The 26,314-nt window shown below is 39.3% G+C and overlaps 4 protein-coding genes across 4 annotated transcripts; 2 read left to right on the top strand and 2 right to left on the bottom strand.

Moving 5' to 3' along the window:
• Positions 1 to 637: 637 nt before the first annotated feature.
• LOC113670151 (nascent polypeptide-associated complex subunit alpha) lies at positions 638 to 5,062 on the top strand. Its single transcript, XM_027186241.2, has 8 exons — positions 638 to 741; positions 908 to 959; positions 2,207 to 2,517; positions 3,182 to 3,214; positions 3,532 to 3,627; positions 3,914 to 3,985; positions 4,539 to 4,589; positions 4,926 to 5,062. Exons 1-8 carry the CDS (start codon positions 673 to 675, stop codon positions 4,938 to 4,940), a joined length of 699 nt encoding a protein of 232 aa, XP_027042042.2. The 5' UTR covers positions 638 to 672; the 3' UTR covers positions 4,941 to 5,062.
• A 312-nt stretch (positions 5,063 to 5,374) lies between these two features.
• Positions 5,375 to 18,190, bottom strand: LOC113670150 (uncharacterized). Its single transcript, XM_027186240.2, has 13 exons — positions 17,991 to 18,190; positions 16,966 to 17,136; positions 15,556 to 15,619; positions 14,875 to 14,960; positions 14,252 to 14,362; positions 11,710 to 11,908; positions 11,208 to 11,568; positions 10,476 to 10,864; positions 9,593 to 9,846; positions 8,631 to 8,857; positions 7,566 to 8,212; positions 6,888 to 7,012; positions 5,375 to 6,429 (listed from the first exon to the last, which is right to left on the bottom strand). Exons 1-13 carry the CDS (start codon positions 18,141 to 18,143, stop codon positions 6,283 to 6,285), a joined length of 2,934 nt encoding a protein of 977 aa, XP_027042041.2. The 5' UTR covers positions 18,144 to 18,190; the 3' UTR covers positions 5,375 to 6,282.
• A 49-nt stretch (positions 18,191 to 18,239) lies between these two features.
• LOC113670188 (nicotinate-nucleotide pyrophosphorylase [carboxylating]) lies at positions 18,240 to 20,393 on the top strand. The gene has a single exon (XM_027186288.2). The coding sequence runs from the start codon at positions 18,260 to 18,262 to the stop codon at positions 19,160 to 19,162; it is 903 nt and encodes a 300-aa protein (XP_027042089.2). The 5' UTR covers positions 18,240 to 18,259; the 3' UTR covers positions 19,163 to 20,393.
• LOC113670187 (uncharacterized) lies at positions 19,286 to 25,325 on the bottom strand. The gene is made up of 4 exons (XM_089182840.1): positions 23,862 to 25,325; positions 21,987 to 22,354; positions 20,447 to 20,868; positions 19,286 to 19,830 (listed from the first exon to the last, which is right to left on the bottom strand). The coding sequence occupies exons 1-4, from the start codon at positions 25,225 to 25,227 to the stop codon at positions 19,485 to 19,487; spliced, it is 2,502 nt and encodes an 833-aa protein (XP_089038966.1). The 5' UTR covers positions 25,228 to 25,325; the 3' UTR covers positions 19,286 to 19,484.
• Positions 25,326 to 26,314: the final 989 nt, after the last annotated feature.

Here is a 26,314-nt window from a genome sequence, read left to right on the forward strand (position 1 = left end):
CGGAAGGAAAAAAGTATATCAAGCGAAGTGATGCTGTACTTTCCACATACTAGGTGAGAATTACTTTCAACTGAGCCAACAAGCCTCGTGATGAGAGAGAGGCAAAGTTGGTTCTTCGATCTTTTTAAGAAATCTGCTTGCAGTTGACTCCATTTAATTGACTATTTTAATAATATATAGCGCATTCTGCTTATGAATATGGTTTAGTGCACCTTACAACACTTTTGTGGGGGACCTAAGCCAGGCTTCATTGATCAGTTTACAATTTTATTAAATTAAATTTTGCAGTTGTTCCCAATTTATGATTTTTTAGAAACAAGACCAGGCCACAATATCGGTAGCTACATTCCTTTCTCTTTGCGAGAATTGCGTGGGTTCTTTAACATCCCCTGCTAATCAGCACGGAGGAGATTTAGGAAACGGGGCCTACAGCTTATTGTCTTCAACCGAGATGACTAGAACGAGATCGCTATATCTTAAACGAGTCGAGTTAAAAGTCGAGTAAGTGTGCTGCAAATAGGAGTATGCTTTCCACTCTGTACATAAATAAAAAAAAGTTTAAAACTTACTCCTCCTGCAAAAAGTAGGGTTCCTTTCCGCACTTCGCTATACTTTCAGTATCACGCGATACCCGGGCCCTTGAGCGAGTGAGTCCATAGCTGTTGTGCTCCCATGATTCCCTGCGCACCCATATTCATTCCTTTCGATCGCTTCAGTGGCAGAGACCATCTTCTCCTCAAGGTAGGTTGAGTTATCTATTTTAATCGTCAATGGTGTACCTTATTTTAAACGCTAGACACGCGTATAGTGTATTTGGATAATTTTTTTTTTCGGTTACCTTATCATTACTGAAATCGTTGCTAAAATTTGCTCGATATCATGATTCTTTCTGTGTCGATGTTTGCAGATGACACCTGCAGTAGAGAACCCTCCGGCTGAAGAAGAGGCGAATGCTGAAGGTAAGAAAACTTTCCTTACGTTCAGATTGATAAAATTTTAACAAATGGTTAGTTAAAATTCAAATTATTTGGCAGTCACCGTCGGTGAGAAAATTTTCCACCCAAGTATTTTTGACAGTGACGCAATTCGTGGCTTGTGAAATCATGGTCACTTTGACATGATGGAAAGGAGAAACTCAAAATACCATCGCCAACACCTTGTTTAACCACACCTGAATTTGAACTTTACTTTGACAATAGCTACCATTTCGGTTAGTGAATCAGTCGATTTATCCGCTGATAGTTGGTAAATTACCGCAACTCGAACATGGCACCACAGTTTACACGTGGAAGCTACGTGTGTACCAAGATTCATGTAAACTGAGCTTCTCAGTCTTAAAAGCAATAACATGCCCCATCCCTTAGAAGTTATTCACAGAAACCTGGCATTGCATACACTTACTTGCCTCTCAAGTCTCCTCTAAAAATTGGAGGGAAATAAGGTTTATTTTACCTCAACTTTGCTGGAAGGAACACGTACGTATAGACGAGAATATGATTCAAGACGTACTATGTGCAAAATCTTATCATATTGCCTTATATCATTTCTACCGAGGAAAATGAGTAAACACTTAAATTTCCATAACGGCAACTCTGTGTATTGTCCATGATGGATGGCATGAGCAGTTGTTACTAGATGGTGGAGAACTGTCTCCTGTTACTTAAGCTTTTAAACCCAGTAGTGACTGGCCTCTGATTTCTACTCACAGTTTCACCCTTAAATTAAAGTTCATGTGAATAGATGAAATGATCACCAATCTAATAAACTCCTTGTCATTACCATAGAAAAGGTAGAGAGATCCGTGTGGAGGAAATGAGCATTTAAGTTAGGTTGTGAAAGGTTACATCCTACATCTCAATGAAGAAAACCTTGTCAGATTGACAAATAGATTCCAAGTTGCCATGCGTCTGTTCAGTAATAGATCACAGATGACGTCAAAATGTGGTAAGAACAAAAAAGTGGCACACAAGGCACAGCTGAGTGTGTCACTGATGTTCTTACCACATTTTGACGTCCTCTGTGATCTATTGCTGAACAGACGCACAGCAACTTGGAATCTATTTGTTTTATATAATAAAGAATTAAAAAAAAGTTTTAATGATGATGTCATTTATACGTCTGTCCTCTAATAGATCATAAGTGAGAACCAATCAGAATGCGTGCATAACTGAGCTTATTATATAATATCAATTGTTTAACATTCCAGTTATTTCGGGAACTGAAAGTGACAGTGATGACGAATTACCAGAGCTTGAGGAAGGAGATGCTGGCCAACCAGCTATTTCAAGTGAAGTGGCTGCTGCAGCTGGATTGACTGAGGAACCTGTCAGCAAAGCAAAACAGAGCAGAGGAGAAAAGAAAGCCAGAAAATCTCTGTCAAAAATTGGACTCAAAACTGTTTCTGGAGTGACCAGAGTAACAATACGGAAATCCAAAAATATACTATTTGTTATAAACAAGCCAGATGTTTACAAAAGCCCAGCCTCGGATACATACATAGTGTTTGGTGAGGCAAAGGTATATTTTCAATAAGTTTCTATTTTGTCCAGCTAATTTTATCTTACATTTTACAATGTGCTTGCACTTTAGAGTGTTTGCAAGTAAACATTTTGATTTGTGCTTATTTCAGGTTAGCTCATGACAATAACTTAGTTTTTTCATGGCTGGAAAGCTGGTGAATTGAGTAATTTGTTTGTTAGGGAATGTTGGACAAAAACAAAGGAATTTATTCTGGAAAACAAAAGAAAACGGCTGTCATGGAAAAAATTATTTTCAATTTTTTTTGTGATGAAACACCTACATGTATTTACATAGAGTACAATTCATCCATCTCGATGTTGTGTAGCATCAGTCAAATTAGTACCCTTTGAAACGTAAGTGCTATGTTTTTGTCCATGTGTGCCCAGTGACGATAAAGATGCCTTATGGTGAGGAAAATCTGCCAAACTTAAAAGCCTCTTTCCTTATGTTTGTATTGTTTTGATTTTGTGTAAACTTGCATACATTACTTCATTTGTGTTGTGTTACACCCATACACTTGGCTGGAAGGTTTGGTTAGATGTGGTCCACTGATCTGAAGATTATGAGATCTGAGGGTACACTTCTACGTTCTGTGTGTGTCTTTATTACCATTCTCATTTTTCACTGTTTGTATCTAACACACATCCCAATTTCTCTTTAGATTGAGGATTTGAGCCAGCAAGCCCAAGTTCAGGTGACACCTTTATTTATAATCCTAGTGATTACAAATTCTTTTGTTATATACTATGAATGGAAATAAAGGTGAACTTTTACTTACACATTTATGAGATCTATCTTTGCCCTCTTTAAACTCTTTGGATTGGTATTTTCCATGTGTTAGTTAAGACAACCAACTATCCAGAAAATTTTCATGACAATTTTCAGTGATCATTGGTTTCTAGGGAATGAATTCTTTCTGGAACTGTTTTCTTAATCCTTTACACCTTTGTTCATATGAGCTAGTGTTTGATCAGATGTGATTTTTTATTTTCATGCTTTCAATTATTGTAGGCCGCTGAGAAATTCAAAGCTCCTCAACCAGCCCCTGCCATCCCAGAAGCAAAGGCAGCTGCCATTGAACAGGAAGAAGAATCTGAGGAAGAAGAGGTATGTAGAAATGTTCTTCATTAAGCTTCTAATTGCCAATTCCTGTTTCCTTGGGGGTTGATGGAGCCTTTGCAACAGTATCACAATTTTAAAATTTTCACCATGGCAGTACCATCTGAAAGGAAAAAAAAACTCCTTTTCCCTTGTTTACATCTTCACAGAGCAAAATTTCCCTGACTTTTTTTATATAAGAAAAATTTTTTAGTTACTGGTGTCTTTTCATTGCTGGAGATGAAAATATGAACTTCCTGCATTTTCACTTGTATTGAACCTCTGTCAATTGCAGATCAATGATAGCAATGTGGAGGAAAAAGATGTTGAACTTGTTATGCAGCAAGCTAACGTCTCCAAATCTAAGGTATGGTACTAATTAGTTCCAGATATCCAATACCAATTGTTGTGGTTTGTATGCCTATGTTGCTGTTGCTTTCCTCTTTTTTTTTTTTCTTGTGTTTTTTCCAAAAAAAAATTTACCTTATGAAATTCTAAATTGAGTTTTGTCTTTTACATAATTATGTCCTTGTGATTGCAAAATACATATGATAGGCTAAATATTCTTTAATTGACTGATTGGGAGAGTAATTAGTCATGACCTCAAGCCAAATGTTTTCCTGTCCAGTACAACTTAACTCAGTCAATGAGCATTTCATCTTCTAACCACCACTATTTCTCTTTCTTTCTTTCATCTTTCAACTTGCATTCCCTGAGGTCGAACAGCTTTTTCTGCCTCTGCTCACATCATCCTTTACAGCCCCAGTGTACTGTATAATGTTAGGTTTTTTAGTGCTTGCAGGGCTGTCTGGGCCATACAAGAAGAAAAAAATCTGTTGCCTTTAGATCATGATGAAAGAGGTTTTTTATGTACTTAAACTGAAAATTAATGTGTTCTCCCTTTCAAATCCTTTTTATAGGCTATCAAAGCTTTGAAAAATAACGAAAATGATATCGTCAATGCCATTATGGTAAGTTTCTTCCTTGGTGTATCATGTTGTAGATTGGTAAGAAAATTGATTCCTTTCGGGTGTCAGCTGAAGAATGGCAATATCATTCAAATGGCCATCCTAAGGTCATAGATGCCTGGAATGGGGATTTTTTTTGGTTCATTATTTTCCTGTTCATTTCCTTTTTTTTTTATTTTTTTTTTATTTTTAACCAGCATCTTGTTAGGAGGGTATTCAAAACTGTTTCATCTCTTTTATCTCAGCTTCCATCATACACAGCTGTCTTAAACAACATGCAAACCTTTGGGGTCACTTTGCTAATAACATGTTTTGTTTTTTTTTTTTTCTTTTTTTCAGGAACTGACTATGTAAATTAACCGTGCATCAACTTTTAAAATCTCCTTTGCTCTGTACAGGATTTTTGCATTTTGACATGTTGTCTTTGGTTGGGAAAAAAAAAATTGGAATAAAGTAGCCATTAACAGAACTGAAAATGTCCTGGTCTGTTGTTTCCTTGTCATGTTTAGTGTCTGAAGGTGTACATTTATGGTAAACAAGCGAATTACTATGACAGAAATTTTTCCATATTTATGTCCGTGTCGTTCATTAGTCCTCTGCAGATATTCTTTCGCCTGCTTAGTTAAACTGTCTTGAGAAATAAGCTCACGCCCCCATTGTCATGGTTAGATTTTCACTACATCTTGATTTGGACAACATTTTAAGCAAAATGGGTGCGGGGTTGTGGGGTCTCAATACCAACATCAAAGCCAAAGAATTGTGCTTTCCCACGATTCCAACACAAAATATATGGTGAAAAGATCTCTTTTTAATTTACGTATTTACACTACACGTAGAGATATAAGAAATCACTTTACATCTGTGAGCTTGGTACAGATTTTTTTGGTATTCATGAGATTTTTTTTTTCACGCATGAAAAAGCGCGTGCAGAGCAATATGTTGTATTCGGTCGACTTTTACAATCTAAAGTTATACAAATTCTACAATAAATACTTTTGTTTAACATACTCTATTTGAAATAAAACTCGTTTTCTTTTTTTGTCAATCCAACAGCGCCAGAAGCGAGTGTTTATCTTGATAATTTTCGTAACAGGTCACCGTGCGCTCTTTGCGGAAATTCCTTCCCGCATCAGAGACAACAAATTGACTTAAACAACAAATACGGTGTTGTCTTAGTGGATTGGTTAAGTGCTATAAAAGAAGATTAACCTACAGCACGCCTCAATGCTGCATACTGGCCTTTTTCCAAAGGCGATCCCTTTGGATGGAGGGGTATGCTACAGAAAACAAATCATTTCTGCCATTTTGAACATTAATATAACTGCAGAAGGATTTCAGTAGAGAGCAGAAGTATATCGGGATAAGTGAAATTATTTCTCTCAAAAATTTTCTCCTACGTCTGTAGAACATCAACAAATGTAACAAATTTTGATTTCAACCTTGGAATTAAGATTTCCTTTGCCTTGTGGAGTCCCCATGAGAAATCGAACTCCACACCTTCGGATTTCGCGCCGTGATGCTCTATCGTTGAGTTTAAGGCAACTCTAAGGTGAGTACATGCGTGGTAGAGCATCGGAGCGCAAATCCAAATGTCTGAGGTTCTATTTCTAGGGACACTACGATTTTTTCTTTGTCATACGCTCGTGACAAGACGATTAGATCTTTCTTGATGAGGAGTGCAAAAGTTTGATTGTGGCTAAAATGATTCTACTTCCACTTCCCCATCAGCTTCATCATCTTCCCTCGGCACTGTCTGCAGCTCGTCCTCATTCCAAACTAAATTGTAATTGTTTTCCAAGTCTTGTTGACGCTTTCTTTCTTTCCCAGCGTCAGGACTACCTCCCTGAGAGATTAGGAAAAGAAAATTGACCGATGAGGTTCAATTAAAATATATCGGTATAACCTTAAAAAACTTATTAATTCAAACTGTCGATTTTCTAAGTGGTACTAATGTACCGATTGAAAGTCTAGCAAAGAATATGAACACGTAACTGTTCGACCACAAAAACAGGGAGAAGTCAGTTACACCTGGTACGTTACTTTTAAAGGAATGATGTGCATCATTTGTCACTCTTGTGAACGGGGATATATGCCAGATCTTTTTTTTTTTTTTCCTTTTTCTTTTCAAGAGATTATAAACTGTTTACAAGCTCTCAATTATTTCGAAACCGGTATAACAGCCCATCCGCTTGTGCGTCGTTATCAACAGACACAGATCAGTACCTGAAACCGAAAATTGTAAATTGGACGCTTTTTCGTTCATTTGTACTATTTTTAAAATGTTTCGTGTTCTTAACTCACCAATAGACCAAGGATCATGTTTTTAAATTGATTTTCTTCATCGTCACTGAGTAACTTCATATCGCTTTTGCCTTCCATTTTCTCCAGAGCGTCTTTGGATGTTACAATCTTGACTTTTATCTTGCCTAAACATGATTACACTACATGTCAAGATTTATACTTAAGTGAAGAAACCACGTTACTGTTTGGACATCTCCACTTTATTAAGTGCGTTATCAATTATAATATGGTTAACCTTCTTCATTCCTTTTTTAATTATTTCTTCGAATAAATGATTTATTATTTTGCAGTGTTCTTGAAGTGTTGGGTAGCTTCGTAAGTACCCCCTCTCTTCCCCCCCCCCCCCCCCTCCTCAAAGCAAATGAAAATATCATGATGTAGCTCCTTCCACTTCGCAAGGTCGCAAGGAAAGCATCAACCCACTCACTACCAAGATGAAAAGATCACTTCTCCACACCGTCTACCTAACATTTCAATAAATAAGGTTTGGAGAATGTAGTATTAAATCAAACAATGTTCCCTGGTTATTGTTTTTCTGTCTTCTCATCATCTTTCCTTTCTGGACATTCTTGGGATTGAAAGAGTTGAAGAAACTACAGCATGTCCAAGCACTGGCTGCAGACAAAGAACATTACAGATCTTCAAGTATTATCTGAATTCTAATTAAGTTTGTCATACCTGAAGGCAACACTCCTGAGTCTCTCAGCTGCTGTTTGACTAGTTCTTCCATTTTCTTCGTAGCCATACGAATTCGCTTTTGGAGACCTAACTCTTCCATCTCTTCATCGTCAAGATCTGCTTCTTCCATCTCGGAGTCTTCATTGTCGCCAACGAATACTTTCTTAACCTTTGACACTTTAACTTTTACTCCTGTTTTCGTGTCGCTCTCATCAGACGATTCTGATGACTCTAATTCGTCAACGTCGTCAATTGTAGAACTGGCAGAGTTTATTTCCGTGCTGCCTTCATCCCCAAAATCTGCAGCTTTTGCATTCACTTTACTGTTCACGTCCAGATCTTGGATCATAGTTTTCAACTTGTTCACGACTTTATCAATACCACCTTTCGTTGGCAAAAATTGCGCCTTATCCTTCGACTCCTCCTCGGCATCTTTGTCACCAGAAAATTTTCCTCTCATTTTTGTGATATAATCTAAGTCTTGGTCCAGCTGGAATCGCCGCAAAAGAATTTTCTTCAAAAGTTTGTTGCTCCTAAGAGAAAGTTCTAGCAAGTCGCCTTTCGCGGCTGGTTTATCTTTACCTCCTATCATATTGAATATCTCTTTATTGAGTTCTTTGATTGATTCCATGTCATCATCTAGTTGCCTAAAGAGATAACAACACGAATTTGAATTAAGATTGAACTTTTCTCTAGAACATTGGCGCATAAACATGCTGACATATTGTGAGAATCATACAAGTAACCACCAAAGAAGAGATAAACAGTTTTCAAAGGAAGTTAATTTGCTCGGAGATGCTGATCGATTCAACTTGATATCAAACGTGGGAAGTAGAAACAACCAGTTATTTTACTGTCACACAAACAAGGTGAATCTGATACAATAAACTGTCTAGGAGAGAATGCCATACGAGTTGTTGACTCACCGGCCGACTAGATGCCTGAGCGATTGACTGCAAAAACAACGACCGACCGACCACGAAGTAAACCATAAATAACGAAAACAACAATTCGACCATTGGCATTTCAATTATTACATTAGAAATCTATTTCCTGGTAACTTACAAGTTAGTTTTCTCAAAACGTTCAATGGAATCCTTTATCTTGCTCAATGTTTTAGCAAGCTCTTCGTCTTTCCCACCATTTGTCTCCTCGATCTGTTGTATCTTTGTCTTAACGATTTCAACTTCACTCTTCATTCGAGCGCGTTCTTCGTAAAACTGTTTTTCCAACTCAGCTTGCATTACAGAGGCAGCTTCTAACAAATTCTTCATCATGCCCCCGCTAAAAAGCTGTCAACAATAGAACGAATTGAGTCAATCGGGCTATTTTAGCGAGAGACGGAACTTTCTATCGGTTCACAGGCGCAATAACTCACGCAGAATGTTAGGGAAAAAAAACGAGATCCGGCGAGTGATTTACAAACTTTTCTCGTGTTCTTCCAATATAAAGACGGTAAACCGGTAGAAAGTGCGGTCTATTACTGTTATGACATAAACTTAAAACAAGCTTGACATAAACTTAAAACAAAACACAGCGTGTTTCAATTTTCAGTGGGTTTACCAGTGCAGTAAACGATCAAAAGGTTTTTGACCGATCAGAGCGCCGGCAGTATCTCAGTTATTTCATGAAAAGCTGTAGCTTCTAGCTAGCTTAAACAGTTAGAAAAATTTTTCGATTCTTTGTAGAAGAGTAATGTCTTATTTCCAGAAAAAAAATTGCATAAAAGCATAACTTTCCAAAGAAATATTTACGAGTCGATCCTGTATGAAAAAGGGCTATCATTTGCCATTTAAAGGCATCAAATTTAGCTTTTTGTAAACCTTTGATTCTCAAAAGCTGAGTAGTCTCTTATTCTCCCTACAGGCTACAAAACATTTCATTGTACAATACTTGAGAGCATTTGGTGTTGCATCAAGATAACGCAACCCGATAAGCTAGTCCACTCTCATCACTTATTTGCGGGATAACCATTGAAACTGTGAACCGCTTCTGGGAGCTGATGGGTGAGGAAACAAAGAACAAACCTTCTGAAACCCTTTAAGTGATTCCGCAAAGTAATTTATGTTAGGCTTTGACTTCTGCTGTTCCTTTTGTTGCGTGTCTTCATCTTCATCTTCATCTTCATCTTCATCCTCATCCTCATCTTCAAGTTTTTCGTCTTTCTCATCAATTTTTTCATCTTCATGATTTTCTGTTCCAATCTGACTGTCGGCAGCATCCTTCCCCTTTTCTCGGTTTCCCACACTTCCAAATTTCTCCTCGAATTTCTTATCCAACACTGTCAGTCAAAAAAAAAAGTAAAGGTACAAAAATATAAGGTGCTGAAGGCCATAACGAAAAAAAACATATCTTCAAGATTTGACCATCGACGAGGAACAGAAAATACAGACTGAAGTAAAACATTATCCAAACTAGATCGGTATTCGCTAACGACTGACACAAATAACCCTGGAAGGACGATGAGTATATGTGACGGCAAAGAGCCATAGAACGAGATAATCAATTGGAAAAGTTTCGACTAACTTTCGCAGATTTGCCCATTATTTTGACACCTGACTGGCTTCGACAAACACCTTAGCTAGCGCACTAGACTACGGCTCAATCTAAAGAATTAGAATGATTCTTTACGTAGGCAATGAAAGAATTTAAATTTCTGCCGTCTTCTTCCGGCTCTTTGTTCATTTAAATGTAAAAACAATTGAATTTTAGGAAAGTAGCAGATTTGCTCAATATTTCTGCTAAATCTACTACGAGAAATGAACAAGATCAGCGTTTCTTTTTGCAATTTGTTCTTGATGTAAACCTCAAGCTTAAAATCGGTTTTAGTGATGCGAATGAGTTCCCATACAAGCAAACAAAAAAGTGGATAGATGGTAATTCTAATCACAAGAATCTACCATAATTCACCTTCAGGATTGAAACCAAACTTGCTTAATTTCTCTTTCAAAGTAGATCTCAGTTTAAGAATTTCTTCATCCACTTTATTTCTCCATTCCTCATCCAAACTTTGCTCTGTTGTAGTTGTTTCTTTTCCACCTTCTTTGCTGACCACATCAATGACCTCCTCTTTCCGTCCTTCCGCTGGAATACCTTCATCTCCTTTAACTCCCTGTTTGTTGTTTTGTTCAGTAGCTCCTTCAACAGCCTTCTCCATCTCATTACCGTCAACATTTTCCTCTTTCTCGATACTTTTCTCCGTCCCCTCAATTGACTCCTTTGATTCTTCTTTATCCGGCGTTTCTTTCATTTCATCTTCGGCAGGATTTTCTTCTTTCTCTTCAGCGTCTCCTGTTTGTCTGTAAGAAAATAGCGAAATAAGGACCTGCTGTATAAGTAAGAAGGAGATTCCCTCTAAAATTAAGAGTGTGCTATAACGACACCCATATTCAAAAGTTACAGTAGTTAATATTCAGATCAAAGATCAAAATCTAAGATGGTACATGTCTTCCCAAAAAAAGCCGAGGACGTTCGCAAAGAAGACCGAAACTTTCCTTCTAACTTAAACATGGACATGCCGCATCCACACCCTTCAAACTAACCAATGCAAAATAACGGGCCGGATCTCTAACAGAACGCATTCAAAAAATTTGTAAGAGAATCAGTAACGAGCATTAGAGTGTATCAGCTCATTACATTTACCTTTCCATGACAGGTTGTCTCTTCCTGTGTATCTTTTGACTCATGATGGTGATACCTTCACTTTCAAGATGTCCCATTGCATTTTTCTTGCGCCCCTTGGTAATGTCCAATCTGTGCACATCAATTTTGTCCTGCTCGATTTTTCCATCAATCCAAACCTCATCCTCACTTTCAACTCCAGGGTTTTCCCATGGCCACACTTGGCTTCGTTTTGATCTCGTATTCTTTGTATCAAAGACTTCTTCATCATCGTCCTCTATTTCATCTTCACCTTCTACTTTCTCTACAGCTCTTGCTTTTCGAGCTTTGTTTTCAGCTTCTTTGGCAGCTTTGGCCTCCTCTTCAGCCTTTTTTCGTGATTCTGTAATTCATAAGATAAAGCATCACAAGAGCAGCAATGGGACCCATCAGCTTCGGTTATGCCGCACATCTTATTTTCAAACGACTTACACAAAGTTGACACACTTACTCTGAAAAAAGTTCCCTGATTGAAACTACTCACCGACTCTTTCTACATAAATTTTATATCGTTCCTCTGATAATGCTGGAGAGCAGGTAATAGACTGGGGTTCCTGTACTTGAGAGGACCTGAACAAGTTGTGTTTGCAAAGCTTGTTGGTGTGTACTGTGATCACATAGGAACAGGACGATGGTTCATCCACTCTTGCTACAAAATCTGCTCTATCTTCATCGCAGATTATCTGAAAACAAGAAAGTAATTATGAAAACAGAGAGTCTCACCAAGAGCCAAGGAATGTGGAAGCATTTAACAAAATGAACACAACAGAATGAGGAAAACAAGTAGACAGCTTGGTTTCCCTGCAGAGACAGAGAAATTGAGGAGCAGAGGAACATATAAGAATAAAAAACGAATAAATGAAGGTAAAAGCAGAAAAAGAGAAGGGAGGAACTGTAGAAGAGGCATACTTTGGGATGATAGAATCAAGAAATTAAGAAACTGTGGGAACACAGAAATGAAAGAATTAGGGGGAAAAGAAATATTCCAAAATAAAGACAGCAAAAAACAATACATAAATGGCAGAAAGAAAGCTTGCACAGGGAAAGAGAAAAGGAAGGGAAGAGGAAGGGAAAAGGAAGGGAAAAGGAAGGGAAAAGGAAGGGAAAAGGAAAGGAAAAGGAAGGGAAAAGGGAAAAGGAAGGGAAAAGGAAGGGAAGAGGAAGGGAAAGGAAGGGAAAAAGAAGGGAAAAGGACGGAAAAAGGAAGGGAAAAGGAAAAGAAAGGAAGGAAAAAGGAAGGGAAGAGGAAGGGAAAGGAAGGGAAAAGGAAGGGAAAGGAAGGGAAAAGGAAGGGAAAGGAAGGGAAAAGGAAGGGAAGAGGAAGGGAGAAGGAAGAGAAAAGAAAGAGAAAAGGAAGGGAAAGGAAGGTAAAAGGAAGGGAAAAGGAAGGGAAGAAGAAGGGAGAAGGAAGGGAAGAAGAAGGGAGAAGGAAGGGAGGAGGAAAGGAGAAGGAAGGGAAGAGGAAGGAAAAAGGAAGGGAAGAGGAAGGGAGAAGGAAAGGAAGAGGAAGGGAAAAGAAAGGGAAAAGGAAGGGAGAAGGAAGGGAAGAGGAAGGGAGAAGGAAGGGAAGAGGAAGGGAGAAGGAGGGGAAGAGGAAGGGAGAAGGAGGGGAAGAGGAAGGGAGAAGGAAGGGAAGAGGAAGGAAAAAGGAAGGGAAGAGGAAGGGAGAAGGAAGGGAAGACGAAGGAAAAAAGGAAGGGAAAAGGAAGGGAAAAGGAAGGGAAGAGGAAGGGAAAAGGAAGGGAAGAGGAAGGGAAAAGGAAGAGAAAAGGAAGGGAAAAGGAAGGGAAAAGGAAGGGAAATGGAAGGGAAAGGAAGGGAAGAGGAAGGGAAAAGGAAGGGAGAAGGAAGGGAAGAGAAAGGGAGAAGGAAGGGAAAAAGACAGGAAAAGGAAGAGAAAAGGAAGGGAAAGGAAGAGAAAAGGACAGGAAAAGGAAGGGAAAGGAAGGGAAAAGGACAGGAAAAGGAAGGGAAAAGGAAGGGAAAAGGACACGAAAAGGAAGGGAAAAGGAAGGGAAAAGGAAGGGAAAAGGAAGGGAAAAGGACAGGAAAAGGAAAGGAAAAAGAAGGGAAAGGAAGGGATAAGGAAGGGAAAAGGACAGGAAAAGGAAGGAAAAGGAAGGGAAAGGAAGGGAAAGGAAGGGAAAAGGACAGGAAAAGGAAGAGAAAAGAAAGAGAAAAGGAAGGGAAAAGGAAGGGAAAAGGAAGGAAAAAGGAAGGGAAGAGGAAGGGAGAAGGAAGGGAAAAGAGAATAGGAAGGGAAAGGAAGGGAAAAGGAAAGGAAAAGGAAGGGAAGAGGAAGGGAAGAGGAAGGGAAAAGGAAGAGAAAAGGAAGGGAAAAGGAAGGGAAAAGGAAGGGAAAAGAGAAAAGGAAGGGAAAAGGAAGGGAAAAGGAAGGGAAAAGGAAGGGAAAAGGAAGGGAAAAGGAAGGGAGAAGGACAGGAAAAGGAAGAGAAAAGGAAGGGAAAGGAAGGGAAAAGGACAGGAAAAGGAAGGGAAAGGAAGGGAAAAGGAAGGGAAAGGAAGGGAAAAGAAAGAGAAAAGGAAGGGAAAGGAAGGGAAAAGGAAGGGAAAGGAAGGGAAAAGGAAGGGAGAAGGACAGGAAAAGGAAGAGAAAAGGAAGGGAAGAGGAAGGGAGAAGGAAGGGAGAAGGACAGGAAAAGGAAGAGAAAAGGAAGGGAAGAGGAAGGGAGAAGGAAGGGAGAAGGACAGGAAAAGGAAGGGAAAAGGAAGGGAAGAGGAAGGGAGAAGGAAGGGAGAAGGACAGGAAAAGGAAGAGAAAAGGAAGGGAAAGGAAGGAAAAAGGACGGGAAAAGGAAGGGAAAAGGAAGAGAAAAGGAAGGGAAAAGGAAGGGAAGAGGAAGGGAGAAGGAAGGGAAATAGAAGGGAAAAGGAAGAGAAAAGGAAGGGAAAAGGAAGGGAAGAGCTAGCAAGGGGGGATGAAGATTAAAATCAATCAAGGAAAAGAAAGAAGAAATAGAGGTAAACAATTTAAACCAAAGTGACAAATACTGCAGCTACAGTACCTTAATTTGTGTTTCTCTTTCTTTTCCTGTCAAATCACACTGAGTACCATTCACATAATACTGGGAATGATATTTTTTAGCCACTGAACTTTTTCCTGGTTTTGGTTTTTCCTGGAGGAAAAAAGAGAGAAAGCACTAAGTCTTACTCATGCTGACTTGCATGCCATGGAACCTTCTGGAACAGACTGTTTGGAATGCTATACCAAGAGAGGGAGCCACTGTGAAAGATTGTTCATTGTCTATTGTAGTCACTCCTATATAAGAATAATTGTTTAATAAAGTAGCTGTCCAAGTTTGTGGGATTTTACTGTCTGTTAAAATATACCATAACAATGTACTTCTGTGCATCATGCTCTAATTTTAAACCATTAACACTAAGATAGAAAAAACAAAGAATTGCTACTTACATGGTCAAAAATACAGATTGCCAGATTAGCCACTTTTTATTTAAATTTCAAATGAAAACTTTTTTTTCACATGCAAAGGGAACCATAACAATGGCCCCTTGGAGTACTATATTAAAGCTGTAATTAGAAGCAGATTTAAAGACTGGCCAAACATTTGTAAATGGAGATTGAACAGAGTTGTTAACCAATTCATTCAACATCCATAAAAGTTTTTACCTTTCTAAGGTATATTTTCTCCTGACTCCAATCAGTCTCATTACTAAATACTCCCAAGGAAATTTTATCACCAATAACCTTATTTGCTGAAATGAAGAAACACCTATTTGGTTAGAAAATATTGATATGCTTGACAATCCTTCTTTATCAAGAGGTTTATGTTCAGAGGAGATTTTCAAGAATGCATGCAACAACACCACTCCATCACATTCCAACTCCTGTTGTAATGATAAAAAGGTTCACTGAAGGGATGTATTAAGTGACTTTCAATACAAAGTAAACTTCTCCTGTGTTTCTTAAAGGAACACAGACCAATTTCAAAGGAAAATCTAGCAGTACACATATCAGAGGTCACTTGAGGCTTTTTATCAGGCATCCCTTAAAGTTTATAAGGTTGGATTTGATAAGTGTTGCAGTTTTGATTTATTCAAGCCATCTCAATGTGTGATGTTTCAGAGGCTGAAATCCTTAGCCTTGCAGACATTGCGATAATCTTGTGACATTATAATATCACCCTCCTTTTCCAAGAAAAGGTGTTAAGAAAATGAAAAGGTGATACTTTTTGATGAATATATAATAATTAATACAAGTGCTACTTAAAATAAGCAAATTCAACCCAAAATCAATAAACAAATTAAATGAAACGTGTACACATGTAAGTTGCCTGGTGCTCATTTTGACCTTCCATGTGATACTGGTAAATTCCTTTTCCAAAACATACTTCATATGTCCACCATCCTTTATTCTATAAAAAAAAAGGGAAGCATACACACATTTACAAGTAAGTTACAATTAATACATGTACTTAAAACTTTAACTCCCACAAGTGACTAACATCCAACTTCTCCATATTATATCCGTATGTTTACAGCAAACTGTTAATGAGAATACTCAGACTTAACAGATAGAAGTTGTCATCTTGATCTTACACCAAAGTCTTGTAGCTAATTTACAAGGAATTGTATAGCAGCTCGAGGGGAAAATTAATAATCAGATCTTAGGGGTTAAAGGTTAATTTAAAAAAATTAAATTCATGATTAACAAAATTATTGATTTTCTTTTCAACACAAATAAAGAATGATTCACCTTCTTTAATTTCTAATACAAATACAAAATTTTCATTTAAATTACTGTCCTTCTCATTCAACACAGTTGAATTTTGGAGGATATTATGAGAAAACAATTACTTTGACTGATATTAGCTTTCCACAATTTAATATTTAACTTTATCAGTACTTCCAGATTAACTTTAAATATTCAACTATTTCCTGAAATGGCTTCAAGTTATCTGACATGAACAAACAACTAATCAGAGAAACATGGATCTAAATTTCTAAGAAGCCAAGCCCTATTTTTTACATTTCTAGTTATAAATTGTCATCCATTAAAAATTTTCTTGTGAAATTTCTGACCAACCTCATCTAAACTCAAATCAGCCTTGTACACAGATTGTCAACTTAAGTACCCTCTCAATTAATGTATGTATGTATTTGCAATATTTAGACAGGCTGGCCAAGTTCCACTTGAAGCTGGTTAAATGGAGGCCTGTGTAAACAATGACAAGGCCAGACTACAACACCGGCGACTACATTCCCTTCTCTTGCAAGAAGAGCATGAGCTCTTTAATGTCCCCTGCTAACCAGTACAGAGTAGAGGCAGGAGATGGGGCCTACAGCTTTTAGTCATTATCCCAAGAAGACTAGAATGTCTAATCTTTTGCTGACTGCAAAGTAAAGGCAGCACATTCTCTTAGTTATTTTAACACCCTGAGTGTTGGTCTGGTATGAGGCTTGAGCCTGTAATGTCCCACACGGCAGTACCGTGCTCTAAAATGTGAGCTTATCAAGCCCAGAAACCTGGCAATTTTAATAAAAGCCTGATACCTGCAATCTACAACCACTCATAAGACCTCAAGTAAGCCCTTGTGCTTGGGATTCACCTTACGGTACAGCCACCTACCACACCATCTGAAGCTATTATGGAAAAAGTTACTGAAATTCTTGTAAACTGTTTTCTAATTACAATTATTACACCAGATGGCTTCTCTATCCTAATGTACAAATAGCTTCAAGAAGGCATACAAGCACTTACATTATACAAACACTTTTTCTTCATTGGTTCTAGAAGCTGAGGAATTTCATCTTTAGATATATGTTGGATATCCTCATCCTTTTTATCTAAATTCTCAAGCTGTGGTAGGACACACTGATATTGCTGTCCGTGCTTGGATGATAATAACACTGTATTTCCAAGTTCTGAACTCTGAAATAGATGTGACATTATTTACAAAATTATTTTCTAACCTACAAAAACAATAGATATTGTTTTTTCCAGAGAAGCAGACATGTTTTGTGTGAATAATGAAAATTCACATGTGGATGCAAATTTTATCTTCAAGTGTTGACAATATTACTCACAAAAGAAAAAAAGCAAATGGGAGTAAATTCATAATCACATTACACAGGCTGGGCAGTGCTCAGTTTATTAATAGATATTAATAAAATATTCAAATCCAAGACAAAGTTATGCTGATTTCCTTCACCCTTTAACTCCCACAAGTGATCAACATTTAACTTCTCCCTGTAATATTCATACATTATCGTACAAACAGGTAATGAGAATACTCAAACATATCAGGTACAAGTTGTTACCTTAATATAAAACCCACTTCTTGTTACTAACTTACAAGGAAATGTGTAGCAGCTAGAGGGTTGAATTAACAATCAGATCTTAGGAGTAAAAGGGTAACCGAACTTAGAATGTTCACTATTGCGATGATACGATGAAATCCTGATCAAATTTTGTGATAGAGATGTTGTTAGCTCTGCACCAATCACAAGAACCCAAGTGTTAACTTTAATTAAAAGTAAGAGAATGCATAAATCATCTTTTAGTACAAGGATCTGCTAATCCAGATCACAATGAAAAAAACTGTAATGATACTCAAAACATCTTAAATGAAAAATTGGAATCCGCTTAATAATAAAATCTTCCGACGTCTCTCCATCTGCAGCTGCAGGTGCCCGCTCCTTGTTCGAAGCAGCTTATCAAAGCAAAATAAATTGACAAACGTCGCGTTACACCATTGGCGGATAGAAAAATCTCTGAAAGCTTACCTCTTTCAAGAGAACTGGCTCCCTAGAAATCTGAAATCCATATTTAACACCATATATTTCCTCCACGTTGAAGTTTGAATCCACTAAAGTGAAACAAACACTTAAAACGTTAAAAATAAACAACTCGCCGGATAGTTTCCCTCTGATCACCATTTTGTTGTTTAAAGTCCCGTCGAGACACCTGGGAAAAAAAGAAAACCTAACTTGGTAGCCTGGCAGAGTTTAGCTTGGTAGCCAAGCTTGGGGCTTAGTAACCAACTCAATCAAACATGGCGGACAAACGTCTTCATGTTCTTCTTCACCCAACTTCGCTTCGACAACACGTTCAGCAGTGGTTAGCTGAAGATACGCCAAGCTTTGACTATGGAGGTTTCGTTGTGGGAGAAAGTGAAGAAACAGCAGTGTTGTTGTGCAAATCTAGGGGTATTTTAGCGGGAGTTCCTTTCTTCGACGCAATATTCCGTGAGTTGGGGTGCAAGGTGGAATGGGTGTTCTCCGAAGGGGTGCAAGTTGAACCCACGACCACGGTGGCAAAGGTAACTGGGAGAGTTAACAAGATTCTTCTGGGAGAAAGAGTGGCCTTAAATTGTATTACAAGAGCGAGTGGAATTGCGACGAAGGCTAAGAGTTTGGTGAAACTTAAGGAAGACCATAACTGGCACGGAGAAATAGCGGGAACTCGGAAAACTACCCCGGGTTTTCGAATCGTGGAAAAGTACGCACTTTTGGTCGGTGCTCTTTCCACCCATCGATATGATCTATCCTCCATGATCATGCTCAAAGATAATCACATTTGGACTGCTGGGAGCGTCACACGTGCCGTACAAGACGCAAGAAGGGTGGGAGGTTTCTCAATCAAAATTGAAGTGGAATGTCGAAGCATCGAGGAGGCAAGAGAAGCTGCCAGTGCAGAAGCTGATGTTGTAATGCTGGATAACTTTGAGCCTAAGGCTCTCCACAGAGCAGCTGAGGTCCTGAAGAAAGAATTCCCGCATTTACTGATTGAGGGAAGTGGAGGCGTTACAATAGAGAACATCGCGCAATATTTTGGACCGCATGTTGATGTAATTTCAATGGGGTCTCTAACACAAGGTTACGGTACAGTCAATTTTTCTCTGAAAATTCTGAAGGAAGGACATGATCCGCACAATCCACTTGTCAAAACTTTCTAATCGTTAGTAAGATGATGGCTACTCTATGTTCATCAGTTTGAATTTAGCGTACCTTGACAACTTACAATTTGTTAAATAATGAAAAGGATTTTCTTTTAAATAAGGCACTGATGTATTTGATTATTTTGATCAACAGGTTACAAAGAACTTTTAAACCGAAAATTGCATTTCGTCCGTTGCATTTCTGCCTCCTTGGAATAAGTAAGCGCATCGTTTACAACACAAAGAAGGATTTTTCTAAGCTACGGAATAATAAATATTGCTCTGCTTAAGTAATGTTTACAAACGAAAAAGAAATTGTCACTTAAGGAATCAGTTCAAATTAGCAACTTTCAATTTGATCCTTTGCAGGTTTTTGAAGATTAGGGGAAGTCGGGGTCGTGCTCCTCACATTCCTTGGGGCATTTTTTAGTCCGGAGGTTTTGCTCTTTTGTGGGATGTGGGGAAGTGTCGTAGGGAGGGAATCCAGTAATCCCTTATAGATGTGTCCGTCCTGTCCTAAGATATCCACCGGTTGAAAATCTTTACGCGGGACGACGAAGTCCAAGTCGTCCTTGTTAAGCTGAAGTCCACGAACAACCGACTGACTGTGGGGATAGGTGAGGGTATGGACTCCTCCACAGGCCCTTGCAGTAGCCTCGGCCAATTCTTGTAGATCGTGAACACCACTAATGATTAAAACAAAGTAGAAGAATTATGACTGTTACGGTTTTCTTCAGTCAGTTTTGAAATATGTTTTACCCTGTCGTCATATTTGTCTACAACAAAAACCCTCCTAATGAAAATAAAGGATGTGAGGTAAATCAGACCACTGATCAAAATTGTCGGACGTGACCAGTCTGTCTCAGTGTCTGGCGTTTGAAACCTGTATAAGTCTTTTTCCAAATAGTAAGTTTTTTTTCGTGAACCACCTCACTCTGAAACGAAATCCCAGAGAAATATTGCCTCAGTATAGTTGTTTAGGTGGCCATCAGGACTTACTGCTAAGAGGTTTATTAAATCAGCATTGTTGCGCCTCCTGTGCAGCCGTTGTTTAGCCACGTAACGCAAGGCGTTTTCAGATGACGTGTTGCGTGACCATGTAAGGTGCAGATAACGTGTTGCGTGACCAGACCAATCAACAGTTGCGCAGGAAAATAGTATTTTAGTTCCTTTCTGTAAGTATGTCTGTAATCCATTCATTAGATAGATATCATAAGGTGGTAAAAGTATTTGTAATAAACTTTTTGGGTAATCTCATGCTTAAAATTTCACGGTAGGGTTAGATGGAAAGGGAGCACCAACCTAAGTCGTAACATTTCTTTCTGTAACTTGCTGCGTTGCTTCTCCAGCAGTTCAAACCTTTCCTTCGTCATCGACAGTCCTCCTGGGAGCATGTGCTGTCGGATCTGTTCCAGCTCGAAAGTGGTGTAGGGACGGGTCGACTTCGATCCCGGCATGCAGCGTATGGTTGGTAGAGGGGGAAAAGGCTCCTCTCTTGTGTATTTAACAGGGCGGTCACATGATATACAGTTGTGATTCACTAGGAACCGCTTTCGGATCCCTGCTGCCAATTCTTCTGGGGAGGCCGGTCTTTCCACCGGTTTTGGTTTCATAAATTCCATTCGCGACTCCAGGTAACGCTTCAAGGGTTCAACTTCTTCTTTGTCGAGTTTCTTGCCCACGTCTGAGTGGATTGCTTCTATGGCTAATTTCAGTGCGTTTTCCTAAATGGGAAAGATAACGCTCAACTTTCTATTCCTCTTAACTCGAATCAAGTGCATAGCTAAATGACTCATGGACTGACTCTCCGACTGACCGACCGACCGACCGACCGACCGACCGACCGACCGACCGACCGACCGACCGACCGACCGACCGACCGACCGACCGACCGACCGACCGACCGACCGACCAACCGATCCATGACAGACAGTCAGTCAGACGGTCACTCAGTCAGTCAGACTTACCGACTGACTGACTGGCCAACTGACTAAATGACTGGCCCGCTTAATGACTGGATGAATGACTGGATGATTTACCCACGCTCAACACATCCAATTTCTGGATGACTGACTTATGAACTGATTGGACTGAAGACTCACTGACTGACTGACCGACCAATTGATTAACCAACCGACCAACTGATTAACTAATCAACCGACTGATTGACCAACCGACTAACCAGCTGACCAACTGACGAACTGACTGACTAACTGACCAGCTGACCAACTGACCAGCTGACTGACTGACTGACTGACCAGCTGACCGACTGACTGACCAGCTGACCGACTGACTGACCAGCTGACCAACTGACAGATCGACTGATCAACTGACTGACTGACTGACTGACTGACCAACTGATTGACCAACCAGCTGACCAACTAACCGACTGAGTGACTGACTAACTAACTAACTAACCGGCTGACCAACTGACCATCTGTCCAACTGACCATCTGACCAACTGATCACCTGACCAACTGACTGATTGACTAACTTACTAACTGACTGACCAGCTGACCGACCAACTGACTAGCTGACCAACTGGGTGACTGACTGACCAACCGATTTGCTGACGGACGTATCAACCCATTAACTGATAGCAGGACCAATTTACCGAGTGACTGGCTGACTGACTAAACATGTTAAATCAGAAAAAAATATATGGTAATACAAGACTAGCGCGGTATTGATAGCATAAACCCCGACAAACAGGAACATCAAACTTTAACACCATTCTGATCCCGGCTTTTTCCAAAAGATTACATATCGACAAGCCTTCCTTACCGGGATGCCTGTTTGCTTACAATGGTTCTGACCAAACGAAATATTACATTAAACTTACGTGGCGTTCTAATCTTTGCAGCAAATCTCTTAAGGATTGATCGACAAGACCTATGCAGTGCTCAAAGTCTTCCCTTCCAATCTTGGTTTCCACGTCTTTTTTATCAGCTTTCAGCTCAAATCCCATATTAAGCAGTTCTTTGTCGACTTTCACGTCTCTCAGTTCGTCAACAATGTTATAAAGGTCGTCCAAATGCCTCTGTTTCCTGTAAAGCTCGTCATTCAATCGGATGTCGGTCTGTTTTAGTTTTTCTTTTTCTTCTTGTAACTCAGATATCATGGTACGGATCAAACTCAGTTCTTGTCGATCGACGCTGTACGCGCGGCGCCTGTACGTCGAAGTTTCCGACTTATGTTCTCTTTCTCCCTCTAAAACAAAATAAAAAATCGGAAGTTTTTATGAGATTTAGCACACTATTGTAATTATTCTCGACGAACTCAATTTTCAACTCGCCTTCAGCGAATAATTATGAAGTGTACATCATAATCCGGTACGTAGAGGATGTGTTTAATGTTAATTATAAAATGTTCAGAGAAATGCACGCGCCGTGATTGGTCAGAACGAGTTCATTATATTTTCATAAAGCACGCGCCTTACGTCACACGAGTGCACTGCTGAGATATAATGCACGCAGCCTACGTCATCGGTACGAGCGCGCGCAATTCGCGATACATTTTATAGATAATGGTAATTGAACTGAGTGGAGTGCAATTTGGGCTGAAATAATACGCGTGATTTCAAAATCGGTCGAGCGTGCAGCGCAAGTTCGATTTGAAATCACAAGTATGATTTCCGACCAAAATTGCACGACATGAGGTTCAATTACCACTTTATTACATCCATTTTGAAATCGCCCAAATACAGGACTTGGTCACTTCAAATATTTTATTGATGCAGTACTGAGCCGGTTTGAAATTAAATTTATCCATTTTTTGAGGGGGAAAAGTAAGAGTTTTGGAAACCAAAGTAGCAAAATTTGCCATACGATACTCTTTGTCTATTATTTTCCAGCAATTTGACTGGTTACTTTAAACAAGCCTTGAAATCTGATTGGTTGTTTTGTTTTTAGTGTGGCCTGCTTACTTACATCACTCACTCCATCCAGTTTACCTTCTACTTTTTCAATGTGAACCTTCAATCCCTGAAGCTGTTTTTCATGAGTAAGAAAAAGATGTGATTTAAAGCAAAAATGGTGTGATTCATGAATAAATCGCACCAATTAGAGCCAATCAGATTACAGGTACCACTTTACATGGGTGTAATAAAAGAAATAACAAAACTTGTTCCTCGAGTATTGCTGCGTTATATAAGCACGTGGGAATTTTTAAGAACACTCGAGAAGTGCGAGAAGCACTTGGCTTCGGCTCGTGCTTCTCCGCACTTCTCGAGTGTTCTTAAAAATTCCCAAGTGCTTATAGAACTTAATAATGCACTCGGCGCGCTTTTTATTTCTTTAACATCATGGCAATAACGTAGAGGACACTGTCGTTGACTTTCGCGCTGCAATAAGTGTGAAAACAGACTTAACTTCTTAGAGTAGAACGAAACTGTCAGCAAATGATGTTTTTCAAGGGTGTGCACGGCTAACTGAATATTTTGCACCCTAACTGTTTTAAACTTCCTGAAATGCAGGCATTTTTATAACCAAATATAATAGATATATCTTATGCAATGCAATGACTGTTACTGACTGGCTCAACACAATCATTATCCAGAGTTTAAATAAGGGATGAGGGGTGCGGGGCTACATGATTCCCTTTGATATCGATAAGTTTTCATTTGGACTTAACAAGCTTGATATGATCTGTTATTATAATAAATCAACTCAACAGGAGCCATCTATACGCTCAGGCTGTGCAGGAAATTTGTCCTCACCTTTCTCTTTGTCCGCAGCCTCTACATTCGCCCGCTCAGTGTTTTCACGTTTCATCAGCTTCATCGAGTTGCTTAACTGGTGAATCTGCATTTCGTTGTCTTTAATTTGTGATTTGTGGTTTTTTAACTCTTCACCCGAAGTTTCTTGTTTGGTTTTGATTTCGTTGATTTCCTCACCACACGCTTCAAGTTTAGTCAGGGTGTCTGCTGCAGCCTCTTCAGCTCCACTTAACTTGGAACTCACTCCATTCAGTTTACCTTCTACTTTTTCAATGTGAACCTTCAATCCCTGAAGCTGTTTTTCATGAGCGTCAAGCATTTCCTGCCCCTTGGGATCTGTTACTTGTGAGTGATCTTTCACATTTTCAGTAATCTCAGCAACGGCTTCTTTCAAGTTTGCCAGCACACTTTCAAATCCATCCATTCTTTGCTCAGTATTTTCCAGATTTGATATCGTGTCCCCTTCCTTTTCCCCTTCCTCTTTTCCTGCTTTATCCTCTTTCATTGCATTCAGAGATTTCCGCAGTTCCTCCACATCAGAGCGCAGATCACTTGAGGTCTTATGGACTTTGGGCAAAGATTCTTTCAGTTCATTCAGATCAGACGCTAAGGCATCTACCATTTCTGTTAAGCCCTCCAGAGAACTTTCTGACGCCTCAAGCGTCCGCTTTATGTTGACCAACTCCACAAAGTCATGAGCGGGTGTCTTGCTCTCCTTCCTCACTAAGGAAGCCACCGATATAACGGGATCAGGAACAGCGGGAGGGGGGTGTGACTCAAGAAATTCTACACGTCCTTGGAGTTCTGAAACCCTCCTTTTTAGGCTGTTCAGCGAATCTGATCTTCCAGGTGAGAAAACGGAGCTTCGAGTTAAGGGCGGTTGATCTTTAACTGGAAGATCTTCTGATTTAGGAGCAATGCTCAATTCTCCTTCTGTAATCGATGCATCCAATTTACTTTCTTCTGTGGGATCAGTTTCCACATTCGTCAACTGTTCCCCTTCCCTCTGCTCCGCATCTAAGGCTGATGGAGGAGGAGACTCTTGTTCTTGCTCTGTATTGCTTTGAAATGGAGTCGTTAATTCGGCTTCAGGTCCCACCATCATTTCAGGAGTTTCTTCGACTTGAAAGACTTCGAGTGATCTTTTTTCTAGATTGGTAACATCGGCATACCCATCCTTGATAAAGTCAAAAGCACTTTTGTGTTCCTCTCCTAGTGTGTCAATGTCGATAGCTTTGTTTTCAATGCCAAGATGCCGTAGTATTTCTTGAAGAAACATGCGCAAAATGTTAAAATTTACGGTCCCCACCTCTGGCGAGGAGAGTGCAAAGTTCAAAAGCTTTTCTAACTCGATAAAAGTGGGCATATTTATGCTCTTTAGATGACAGTTTTTCCAACGTAAGCTCTCTTCCTTTGGATGAACTTTGAGGTGTATTGCGTTCAGCTAATTAATTACGTGATAAATACCAATTTGCGCGCGCTGATAAAGAACTACGTTAAGCGTAATGCCGCACTCTTTTGACACAGCTAAATGAAGAACAGACAAGCTCCAGTGCGTGATTTTCGTCAGGGGAGAGATCGTTTCGCTATGGTGTAGGACAAACATACCATGCACTACACAGGATGGCCAAGATTTCAGATCTGTGGTTTTTTAATTATGGCCTCTCAGCAGAATCTCCGGTTTTAGAAGGAATAAGCCACAGCTGGTTGTTTTCATTTTGAACCGCTCAAAACTACGCCAGAGCTTTTTTTTTTAATTTTTTTTTTTACGTCAGTTGGGGGAGTCATCAACCCAAAAATGTTGACCTAGAAGCAAAATAGGGTTCATTCACCGTGTCTGCATTCCCTATCGAAAATATTCCAAGTCCCTTGGCTTGATCGCTTCAATAAATCTTTGTAGAGGATTGAAAAATCGTTGATCCATTTCATGACCTGACCACGCAAACACTCACTGAAGAGACCCCAAAAATGGAATGTATCATAATTGCTAGCATTTTAGAGATTCTTTATAAGACATGGTACACATTACTAAGACGCTATTTCGTAGTTAAGAGAGGTTTTTTAAAAGCTTTTCTTAAGCTTAAAAGCTTAGTAACGAGATTTTTTGTAACATTCGACGAGCGCTGGCCTTTAGGAGAATCCAAAAACAGTAGGCTTTTTTTTTGTTGCCACTTCAAAATGGCTGGTTGAGAAATTGTCCCATTTGTAGAAATATCTGAAAATAAGTGTTTGAAAACTCTAAATTTTCTCGTTCTACAAAATTGTAGCAGGAGGTTGTACACCGATGTACAAACGATTTCCGTATTCCGATACGCAAGAGGTATTTTGAATACACAACTGCCCTGACTCACAAGGCGACTTGACAAAAGAGAGCAGGTTGTTATATTCCAACACAATCGTTAGCGACGAATACAAAATAAATTTATATTTTCCTCAGGAATCGATAAAAAACG

This window comes from Pocillopora damicornis, chromosome 9 (genome assembly GCF_964200805.1).
Source record: "Pocillopora damicornis chromosome 9, jaPocDami1.2, whole genome shotgun sequence".
Lineage (NCBI taxonomy): Eukaryota > Metazoa > Cnidaria > Anthozoa > Scleractinia > Pocilloporidae > Pocillopora > Pocillopora damicornis.

Excerpts from the sequence above, each read along its gene's own strand:
- LOC113670187 (XM_089182840.1), bottom strand. The coding sequence starts at position 25,227 with ATGCCCACTTTTATCGAGTTAGAAAAGCTTTTGAACTTTGCACTCTCC. Across the intron at positions 20,869-21,986 it reads TGCAAAGATTAGAACGCCAC|GAAAACGCACTGAAATTAGC; the intron begins GTAAGTTTAATG and ends TTTCCCATTTAG. Across the intron at positions 19,831-20,446 it reads AAAGAAATGTTACGACTTAG|TGGTGTTCACGATCTACAAG; the intron begins GTTGGTGCTCCC and ends TTTAATCATTAG.
- LOC113670150 (XM_027186240.2), bottom strand. The coding sequence starts at position 18,143 with ATGGTGATCAGAGGGAAACTATCCGGCGAGTTGTTTATTTTTAACGTT. Across the intron at positions 17,137-17,990 it reads AGCCAGTTCTCTTGAAAGAG|AGTTCAGAACTTGGAAATAC; the intron begins GTAAGCTTTCAG and ends CATCTATTTCAG. Across the intron at positions 9,847-10,475 it reads GTTTGGTTTCAATCCTGAAG|TGTTGGATAAGAAATTCGAG; the intron begins GTGAATTATGGT and ends TTTGACTGACAG.
- LOC113670151 (XM_027186241.2), top strand. The coding sequence starts at position 673 with ATGATTCCCTGCGCACCCATATTCATTCCTTTCGATCGCTTCAGTGGC. Across the intron at positions 960-2,206 it reads AGAAGAGGCGAATGCTGAAG|TTATTTCGGGAACTGAAAGT; the intron begins GTAAGAAAACTT and ends TTAACATTCCAG. Across the intron at positions 3,628-3,913 it reads AAGAATCTGAGGAAGAAGAG|ATCAATGATAGCAATGTGGA; the intron begins GTATGTAGAAAT and ends TGTCAATTGCAG.
- LOC113670188 (XM_027186288.2), top strand. The coding sequence starts at position 18,260 with ATGGCGGACAAACGTCTTCATGTTCTTCTTCACCCAACTTCGCTTCGA.